General features: G+C 42.4%; 1 protein-coding gene across 1 annotated transcript; it reads right to left on the bottom strand.

Annotated features, from left to right (window-relative positions):
• Positions 1 to 584: 584 nt before the first annotated feature.
• sash3 (SAM and SH3 domain containing 3) lies at positions 585 to 10,390 on the bottom strand. Its single transcript, XM_080464920.1, has 9 exons — positions 9,922 to 10,390; positions 9,593 to 9,795; positions 7,108 to 7,203; positions 5,312 to 5,446; positions 4,268 to 4,403; positions 2,789 to 2,946; positions 2,066 to 2,278; positions 1,803 to 1,947; positions 585 to 1,209 (listed from the first exon to the last, which is right to left on the bottom strand). Exons 2-9 carry the CDS (start codon positions 9,647 to 9,649, stop codon positions 1,019 to 1,021), a joined length of 1,131 nt encoding a protein of 376 aa, XP_080321046.1. The 5' UTR covers positions 9,650 to 9,795; positions 9,922 to 10,390; the 3' UTR covers positions 585 to 1,018.
• Between the last annotated feature and the right edge of the window lie 718 nt (positions 10,391 to 11,108).

Consider the following 11,108-nt stretch of genomic DNA (forward strand, 5'->3'; position numbering starts at 1 on the left):
ACAACATACTTTAATTCTCTTGATAAAAAGAAATGTTTCTGCTTTATGGTGAATTTTCCTAATAAAATGGCCCAAATCTTTACAGTACTGGCAGGTATTAGGGTTTTGGTCCACTGTTGGTTGTTTTGTCATACAAATAAATGTAGTGACATTATGAATGGTGTTTCCTTTTTATCATGTTTATATTTAAAATTTAAAAACACTTCATTTAAAGGTGTGTACAAGATGTACATAATGCCAACATTGAGGGAAGTGTTGAGCGTTCAGTGTTTACATGACTCACTACACCATCTTGTGGTACATAGTGGCATTACATTATAGTTGGCTGGGCTTTGCTAGAAAATGCCTGTAGATATTAGAATTTTAAACTAAACATATTACATGACTAAATCATGGGAAAACATGGTTACAGCAGTTTACAGATAAGTATCTAAAATATAACAAAGCTATAAATTTGACTGTCATAAAATCAGCTGGTTTGCATGAACCATTGAGTATTTTTATAAAAGAAAAAATTATTTTATCCACTTGTAGATGAAGATATGAGAAAAAGAAGCAACAATAAAATAAAAGACTAGTTCATTCAAACTCAATAAGCAATTTTTATTAAAACTCTATACACAATATTACCTTATGGTAACATGTTACATAAGGAAAAAGTGAAACTATTTTACATTCTTATTTTTTAACAGGGAGGAATGGAAACATTTTAAGTACACACACACACACACACACACACACACACACACGAATGCTTATTATTTACACTAAAACAAGACGGTTCATAGACACCAGCATTATTAAAGAGAAAACCATTTTCTTCAAAAGGACATATTTGCCTCTGACTGATGCAACAACTTCTGCCTCTTGTTTTACTGTGAGGGATCAGTCAAAGTGACCACCCTGCTCGAGTGGGTTTAAAGGGCCACTGCTGTCAATAGTCCGGCCTCCTCCCCTAAAGACACTCTAAGGGGATTAAATCTGCGTCCAGTTTTCCCTCAGATCCAGAAGTGACTTCTCAGGAGCCTTCGTCGATGTTCAGCTCCTGCAGCTGCTCCTGCACCACCTCCAGCTGCTCCTGCTCCTCCTTCTCCGTCTCCTCCTCCGTCCTCGGCTCCTCGCGAATGTTCTCCAGGTTCTCTGAGCTCTCGAAACAGCCGGAGTCTCTCGGCTCTTTGACGTTCTCCTCAGGCTCGGACTCGTCTTCAGCTACAACAGACAAATGAAACAAGGGGACATTTGTCTTTACTCATCTTCAATCCTGAAGGTCAGGTGTCCATAAACCTGCTGGGAAACCTTTTTCTTAGAACTCATCTCTGGTCTAATGTGACTCCACTAGTTTGTTCTCAACTCAGTGGGTTTTCTCAGCTTCCCTCCCACAGGCCTCAAACATGCATCTGAAGTTAATTTGTGAGATATTTTTTAATTCCCCCTGTTTGTGATTATAATAGTTTCATGCGATTATGTAATTCATTATTAACGTCAATAATGAGAAACACCCCGCTAGTTTATCTCATTTCTAATCATAAAACAGTGGAATCGGTGGTATTTTCTGTATTCAGACGTCCAGTCACCACAAACTGCTGCACTGCTGTAGCTCATTAAAATGCAAAGTAAAAATATATAAAAAAAACAAACCTGTCAATTCAAAGCTGTTGGACAGCAAACTGTGAGCGTAACTGGCTGCGAGTCAACCATAAAATGTTCCTGATCATGCGGCCGAGGCAGAAAAAGCCCGAATCTCCTTATTGAGACAATTTCTAGGACGTGATGGATATAGTGGACGAGGTTCGTGGACTTACAGTCTCTCAGCAGCTCGGTGGCGTTCAGGATCTTGGAGCGCTGCTCCGAGTCGGTGATGTTCAGCTCGTTCAGGTGAGACGGCTTCAGACCCGAGAAGTCCTCCAGGCTCTGGAAGCCGTGCATGGACAGCAACGAGCTCAGCTCCTGAGACACACCATCATCACCACCATCGTCACCACCATCATCACCACCATCATCACACACGTCGGACGACTTAGTTCTGACATCCGGCGCCGCGGCAGTCTGGCGCCGCTTGACTCACCGACAGGCCGATGCTGTCCAGGACCTCCTCCAGGGTCTTGGGTTTGGAATTCCCTCTGCGGTTCTTACTGTCACACCGCCTCCTCCTGACAGGGGGACTGTCTTCAGGCAGCAGGTTGACGTAGATGAACTTGAAGGAGCCCACCTTGGTGTTGAGCTTCCCGGTCCAGGTGCCCACCGGCGGCTTCTCGATGATGTGGATGATGTCTCCTTTCTGTGAATGGATGTAAATACGCTCACAGTTTATACGCGACACGTCACTGCATTATAAATAGGATTCAAATCTCAAAGACAAAAAATAATTACGAACGTCTGTAATTAGATTTTCACTTATTTCTGTATGTTTTTCTCTGTAAAATAACTGATAATGTGATGAAACCTGGACAAACTTAATTGAATTGCTTCAACATGTCAATGAATCAAGTTCTTATATTAATAGATTAGAGTTAGTTCAAAGACATCAATAAGATGCCACCAACTGAAGCAATTCATTTAAGTTGGTCCAACTATGTCCAACTATTTTCTCTGTGTTTTCCTTGTTTTGTCACCACGTTGGCTGCTTACGATCCCGCTGAGTAGTTTATAAACTGCACTGAAGAAACATAAATTAAAGATAACAATCTGAACAAAGGGAAAACCTACTAAGAAACAGTCACGTGCAGAAATCAATGCACGGATTGAACAGTTCATCCGTCTCTTCCAGCAGCCAAAGTTTGAGACTCACCTGAAGCTTGAGCGACTCCACCTCGTAGGGACTGGGCGTGAAGTCGGTGTGGACCAGGGCGCGGCCGCAGAACGGCCCGCTGTACAAGACGGTGTTCTCCTCCAGCCTCATGCTGTCCCTCTGACAGTAGCCACTGTCCAGACTCTGCCGGTCGCTGCCTGAGGAGGACGGACGAGAAGCAGAGTCACACTCGCTGTCAAAATAACCACACGGATACAGGAAGATGAAAAATCATGATGGTTTTGGACATTTTGGTTTTGTTCTGTCAAAACAATATACAGAGGGAGAGAGGGAGGGAGGGAATGTGTTTTACTGTAGTGAAGGAGTGAATGAGGGAGAGAGGGAGAGAGGGAGGGAGGGAATGTGTTTTACTGTAGTGAAGGAGTGAATGAGGGAGAGAGGGAGGGAGGGAGGGAATGTGTTTTACTACAGTGAAGGAGTGAATGAGGGAGAGAGGGAGGGAGGGAATGTGTTTTACTGTAGTGAAGGAGTAAATGAGGGAGAGAGGGAGGGAGGGAATGTGTTTTACTGTAGTGAAGGAGTGAATGAGGGAGAGAGGGAGGGAGGGAATGTGTTTTACTACAGTGAAGGAGTGAATGAGGGAGAGAGGGAGGGAGGGAATGTGTTTTACTACAGTGAAGGAGTGAATGAGGGAGAGAGGGAGGGAGGGAATGGGTTTTACTACAGTGAAGGAGTGAATGAGGGAGAGAGGGAGGGAGGGAATGGGTTTTACTACAGTGAAGGAGTGAATGAGGGAAGGAAAGAAGGAGAGAGGGAGGGAATGTGTCCTACCCCAGTGAATGAGGGAGGGTGGGAGGGAGGGAGTGTGTTTTATGATAACATGTAATTGTGAATCAGATATTTACTCTGTGTATTCTGTGTATTTCTGCTTGTCTGATGTATCTTGGTGTTGTATGTCCTGTTGTTTCCTCTTTTACCCTCTGAAAAGCCCTTCCAGGGACGAGAGTTGCAAAGTAGTGTCAAGCTATATACTCTATGTGCAACACATCAGATGTTTTTCTATGTATATTGCACTGTCCCTGATAAATAAATAAATTGAAATTGAATTGAATTGAAGAAATTAAATATTTTTTAACGCTACGAAACCTTCAGTGAGCTTCACTTTGGCAGAAAACCTTTGTCTCCTTGAGGAAATTAGATTTATTTATTTTTTTCCCTGGGAAAGAGTTGGCTTCTCACTGCTCAGAATCAGTGTCAACAAACCACATATTACCAAGCAGGCTCTGTAAATAGGCGTTGCCATGGAAACTGGTGTTAGTCGGAGTTTTGAGGCTTTTTTTTTTTTGTAAAAGCTGTTGCAGTAAACTCGAGTGAATTTAATGTTTACATACCAAGTAATTTGGTTGTCTTCTAAAATGATATGAGAGCTCATCCTGACTGTGTGTATCGCTGAAAAGTCTTGATTTGACAGCGTCATGGACGATCGGTGTCTTTAGTGAGGCTCCGTTCTGGACTTACTGCCTGAGAGCTGGCGGGAGACGGGACTCGGCATCGTGTCCTCGGAGCCCGACGAGCACACAGACGTCCTCTGTCCTGCGCTCAGGTCCGGGAGCCAGTCGGCGGAGACGGGAGACAGCTCCTCACCGCTCTCCCCCTGAACACCGGCAGGAGGACAGTGCAGGTCAAAGGTCAGTTCACCTCCAACTTATGCAAATGCTAAATAGGTCAAACTAGAACTGAAGATTAATCATTCATGAACTATTCAGGAAAATATCTAAATAACAAGATCCAATAAAAGTACTTTATTATGATTATGATTATTATTATTATTATTATTATTATTATTATTATTATTATTATTATTATTATTATTATTATTATTAGATTAGTTAGAAAACTATAAAAATGCACATAAATGGCGATAAAGTGTTTTTATTTAACATTTATTGTTGGAATCAGCTTTGTGATACTAAATATCATCTGATGATTGACTGACTGAATTGTGTGGGAGAATAAATCCTAAAGGCAGTTATAAAATTACACAAGCATCCAGGAACTTAGGACATTGACTCCCGTTTAGTCTCGTGGCCTACACCCGCTCTATTTGTCCTTTCGTGTTGACATGCATCAATATAATAATCCTTAAAATACTTTAGTTTATAGAAAAACAACACATGACAGTGTCATTATTAAAGCTCATTTTAAGCAAGTTTCATAAAGAGACGTCTCTTCAGCTGAATCTATAGTGGGAACATGTGTTGCTTAGTTACTCGTTAATAATGAAGAAAATAAAAGGAGGCTTCTGTGTTACACTGAGCTGATTGTATCTGTGTGTCATAAAGCAATGATGTAAGTCCCACAACTTTTGGAATAAAGTAGCTCGATCCCACTAATATGTAAAGCCTGAAAAATTGTACTATATAAAATACAATTTTTTAAAAATATAAGTCCACCAGGGGGAGACAAAGTCAACTATTGTGGGATCGGTCTCAGCGTGTCTTTATTGTGACCTTCATGTTAGTCGGTTTAAAGGAACATGAGACACAGTAGAACTGTTCCTACCCCTTCTTCAGCCAGAGCTTTCTGCACCATCTTGGATGTTTTCCGGGTCATCGTGCGGGAGATGACGTTACGCCACGTCTTTCCCAGCTTGCTGCCGCTTTTCACTGCTTCCTCTGCCGTCAGGCCCTCTGCCGCCTGGGAGTCAAACAAAAACAAAAAACCACCTTAACAACTCGTTGGGAGGATGTGAAGTGAGAACGTATAGTAAAACCGCAGGAACGTTTCAGAGCAACAGAATCGCTTTAAAATGATAGTGGCATCAGCCTCAAGTCATATAGGATTTTTTTTCTCACACACTAAAAACTGCAGACTTGTGATGTGCAACACCACATATTTTCTTTCTGATCTGATACCAGGTAAGAAAACCGTTGGTGTCACCGATACCGATCTGGTACCGATACTTCCAACAAAGGCTTGGATAACAACACACACCATGACGTGTCAGACTGAGATGAACTTTGGTGTGTATTGTTGGACGTGAACTTAAAAAACAAAAGTTTTAACAGTGAATGCCTTTTAGTGGCAGCATGTGTATATATCTTTACTCATTGCTAAAATTGTACATAGATGTCTGAAAGATTGCACACAGCATGACTACGTTTGTGATCAACCATGGTCAGCACAGAGCACTGTTACCCACAAAGTCACACACAGGCCTCCAGATGCACTGTGTTGTGTTCACCAAACCTCCCTGCACAACAACTTTCTGTGCACTCAATAGAAGCCGTTTGTATTGTTATATATATCATATTCTATATGGTGTACACTTTTGTATTGGAATGCAGTTTATCAGCCGGATTTAGTTGCACAGTTCTGTTTTTGGTTTGAGTCACATTCTTGCTTTAGTAGATACGTCTACTGTGTACAGAAGGACACACAATTACAGAAGGAAGGCACTAAAGAAAGAGAAGAATGCAGAAATCATACAGATGGTAGAAAGAGGAGGAAGAAAAATAAAGATATGTGAGATTAAGACTGTAAAACACTGTCGCAGTGCCAACAACTGCATTTTATTTCATGTCTTCTGATTTGTAACGTGAAGTTAAAGTGGTTTAAAGTCGCACAACTTTTCTATTTGTTCTATGTCAAAGAAAACAAAGACACAGAGACAAAGACGCACAAGATAAGAGAGGGAGATGAGATAAAGACGTGGATAAAAAAAGAAAGAAAGAAAGAAAGACAGAGAAGGGACAGAATGTGATTCAGAGACAAAAATACAGGTAAAGAAAAAGACAGTTAGAGGGAGAGAAACAAATATAGAGAGAAACAAATATATTGTACATACATATAGGGATGGAAAAAAAGAGAGACAGAGAAAGAAACAGATGAAAAAAGAGATGGTGGTAAATTTTGAGCTGATGTCAGGAACTAGAAACACATTACACGAGTTTCGCTACTCAGACTTTGCGCGTCAGAGTTTGATGCAAAGTCTCTCATCTCTGCATCGCACCACTTCACATCCTGTCTGCACGTCCTGGGGCCTCTGAGCAACGCTTCTCCTTCTTACTTCCTCTCCTCTTCTGCACTTCTACGCTCGCTTGCTCGCTTCTCTCTGACTTCCACCCAGCTCGCCCAGCGATGCTGGGAAGTGATTAATAGGTCGTGTGACTTCAAAAACATCTGCAGCGGCTGCGGCCGGTGGCAGTTTGTTTGGACGCACCGACATTAAGGGGATGAAATGGGGAAGGTTGTGATGCGAGTAGGAACTGTTGTTCAGGAACATGATTGTTCACTTCTACTTCTCCAACCTGTTGGTTGTTTTTGTTTTTTTTGTAAGTTTGAGAGGAAGCGCTCACATTTTCCTCCACGTTGAACTCCTTGTCGGCCACGACCGGTGAGGTGGGCTTGGGCTTCATGAAGTCCTTGAAGCTGCTGGACCTCTGCAGGGTGAGCTGCAAACAGGGAACACAGTTCACATCAAACACGGATTCAAACCGTCAGTCGGGAGTTCTGGCGGTTTGTTGGTGCAGTGTTGATAATGCTGGTGTTATGGTTGTGCACGCACTGCATGTGCTTATCTTCTCCAGTGTGTGAAGAGAATGAATCTGCAAAAGACTTTCTCAGAAGAAGCAACTGCCGCCCCCCAGCCCGCACACACACACACACACACACACACACACACACACACACACACACACACACACACACACACACACACACACACACACACACACGGTGATGGAGGGGTAATCTCTTGAATCTGGGTCATTAAAAGCGTTTTTGCAGCAGGATTTATTTAGTTTTCTCAACGTGCAGCAAACACAAACTGCCCCCATTCATCAGTCTGACGCACGACGCCACAGAGGTCAAACCCTACGAGTGTCCTCATTACTGTGCCTCTTTCAAGGCTGAAAAGCAGAGAGGAGATGAATTGAAATGTGTTTGGATTACTTTTCTTAATGACGTCTATTTTGACCAATTATACAGTCAAGCAAGCTTGACTGTATAACTTTTCAGACTGTTTATTTAAGAATATTAAACTCACAGAACAAAATATATATATATATATCAAATTATTTGTTGTAACAATGCTTCTTGGCCAAACCCATTTAACTATTTGAGAGCTTGTTTTTGTAAAGTATTGCCTAATTAATGACAAATATGCATTTATGAGGAACATGCAGCTGAGTTGTAGTTTGCAGGTTAAATAAAAAACACAGAATGCTGTTTGGAAATGTCAAAAATACCTAATATTCTTATTGCTACTGACTGTTGTTTGCAGTTTCTGGCCATGGTACTAATAATCTGTACAAAAGTCTGATGTGTAAGGGGGTTAAAGGAGTTAAAGGTGTCATCTTTGACATTATAGCCGTTAATAGTTCGAAGGCGGTCGTCTTTCTCATTCTTTATCTCAGTTCTAAACATGCAGCCTTCATCTGAACACATCTCAGCCTCTGAGACATACATAACCATTACTGTCTACACGTGACCGCAGATAAGCCAACCAGCAGGGCAGGAAAAAAACTACCATAACGACTATGTTCATATCAATATTTCAAAGAATTGAATTGACATTTAAAAGTACAGCCCTCTCCTGGTCTGATTGTGTTTCACTCTCCTGATGGATGCACAATAGAATGGACTGTACGCATAATTTAATTTACACAAGTTATTCTTATGCAACGCACATTTGACTTAAAACAAAATCAATATTATTAGCGTGAAAACACATAATAACGCTTAGAGGCACGAATACTTAACTTGTCACCAACAAACCGTACCTTTAAAATCAATATTTTTAAAAAGATGCACAAAACTTTGATCTATCTTGTAAAATTTCCCCTTTAGGAACTTCATTTTGTTGCCTTGAATTGATTTATTCATCCAAATTTCCACACGACTGCATCACTGTGCAAAGTTTTATCTCAGTTCATTCTTCTCTGGGTTTTTTTTGTTAAAAACCACAGGAAACGGGTGAAGCTTTAACTGCTGACAGCCAATCACTGCAGACATCCAGTCAGCCTGCGTCTAACCTGGAGGATCTACGCTTCAGCTGACCTTTATAATCACACGTTCAGCTGGTAACTCTGCCTCGCTTCCTTCAAACCTGCAGCTGAATCAGACTTCAGCTTGAGGCCGGCGACCACAGCGGTGATGCAGACGCCCCGCGGCCTCCATTATTGCTGCTGACAATTACGCGTAAGAGACGACCGTCGAGAGCGAGAGGCAACCAGAGGTGTAATGACAAGGCGTGAATTAGACCACAGGAGGGGAGCTGAGGATGGAAAATAGGGGCACTTGGTGTCGAGCGTAGGAGGCTCGTTCTCTCTCAGCAGAAGCTACAAAAGCCTCGGTGACTCAAACCACATCTGCACCAATGATTCACTCTGCCTGAGCAGAGGAACTGAACTATTCTCACCGAGAACAAGCCGGTGCCAGAGGCTTCACGGAAAAATGTAAAATGTTCTGGTTCAGACACAAATAACTTGCTGAGCTTTAAGTTTCCAGCCTATTTGTGTGTGTGTGTGTGTGTGTGTGTGTGTGTGTGTGTGTGTGTGTGTGTGTGTGTGTGTGTGTGTGTGTGTGTGTGTGTGTGTGTGTGTGTGTGTGTGTGTGTGGGGCACAGTTCAGCTTGACCACATGAGGTTTCATCAGCTCCAGCTGACATCCGGTGTTCACACAAACAATGCACACAAAGACAGCTGTGTGTCGACTGATGAAATCTTTTCACAGCAGCAGACTGTCCATATTACACAAATTAAATCTGCATTTGTGACATCAGCTCAGGTTTCTTCACTTCTTCCCAAAGGCAAATAAACCCCAAGAAAGAATCCAGCTCACCTTTTTCTTCTGCACCTGCTCCTTCTCCGACGCATTGGAGGGCTTTCGCCTCAGCATCTTCTCCCACTTTGCTCCCCGAGAACTCTCCAGCCGGAAAACAAGCAGAATGAAAGCTTCGCCCGGCTTTTGGTCGGTTGGGATTTCTGTCGCTGTGCTGTTGCAGCCGGAGTCAGAGAGAAAAAGCTGAGAGGAAGGCCGAGGTGCTGCAGCAGAGCGAAGAGCAGAAGTCAGGAAGTCACATGGTCACAATGAAACCGAAGAGGCAAACCCTGTTTGTGAGAGGAAGGGCATCTTCTGACATGCACTGCTCATGCTTGTGGGCTACTGACCTCTCTGTGGCTCAACGCCGGACTGAAACAGTTCAGGGGGACGTCATAGCAACTCAAGCAGAAAGCATTTAGTCAGTGGATTCAGTACAATAAACATATTTACTCAGGAAATAGTCAGAAAATGGCCCTGGGGAGAATCCATCCATTTCAATCCATCCATCCATCCATCAAGGTCACAGTCCAACACAAGGTAAACAGAGAGGCAGACACAAACACACACACACACGCACGCACGCACGCACGCACGCACGCACGCACGCACGCACGCACGCACGCACGCACGCACGCACACACACGCGCAAAAAGAACATGGAAACTTCTCCCAACATCCTCACTGTGAGGTGAACACTAACCACGACTCCACTGCTAAATACTGATTTACTTTAATACACAGTTAGTTTGATGTAATAGCTTTATGTTTTAGAGAATTTGGTCTTTGTTTCGCCTCGTTTTGTGTCTTTACATTTCCCCACTGTGTCCCTTGTGGTGTTTCATGTCTTGTCATGTCGTCTTAAAGTCTTTCATGGTGCCCGCACTGAAAAACTTTGTTTCCTCATATCTGAATTCAATTGATTTTAATCCCCTTGTTTGTTTTTGTTTATCTTTATAATGTGGTTTGGTGATCCCCTTGTAATTTTCCTTTCATTGTTGGATGGGTTTTCAGACGGTTTCACTGAAAGCCAACCCGACATAAAGATGAAATATTTTCTTTTTTTGAAATGTCACAAGGCAGATCTTCCATAATGGAGGTGTTTATTGTCGAGTTCAGTGAATTGTCTATGTTTTGTTCTACTTTTCAATTGTTCTCTTTAATAGTAATAAATAAAAAAGGCTTTCTTGGTCTATTTCGGTTTCCATCCTGCTCTTTGTCTCATGCTGTTGCTCTCAGCTCACTTTGTGTCTCAGGTGTCTCATTGCTCCTCCCTTCCTGTGTCTCACCTGGTTGTTCTACCTGTGTCTGGTGAAGTCGTAGCTCCTCGCTTGTGTATATATTTAAAAAAAAAAAAAAAAAAAAGTCAGTCTGTTTTACTGCACTTTTCAGTCTTGTTTAGGACTCTTCCTTCATAGCAAAAACATTCTGGTTTGAGTCTGGTTGGAGGCTTTTCTGAACTAAATATTTACAATGAAAGCATATTGTGTGCCGCTGCAGTGTCACAGCTGTAACGAACAGTGAGGACGTGTCCCGT

This window comes from Lipophrys pholis, assembly GCF_963383615.2.
Source record: "Lipophrys pholis genome assembly, chromosome: 6".
Classification (NCBI taxonomy): Eukaryota; Metazoa; Chordata; class Actinopteri; order Blenniiformes; family Blenniidae; genus Lipophrys; species Lipophrys pholis.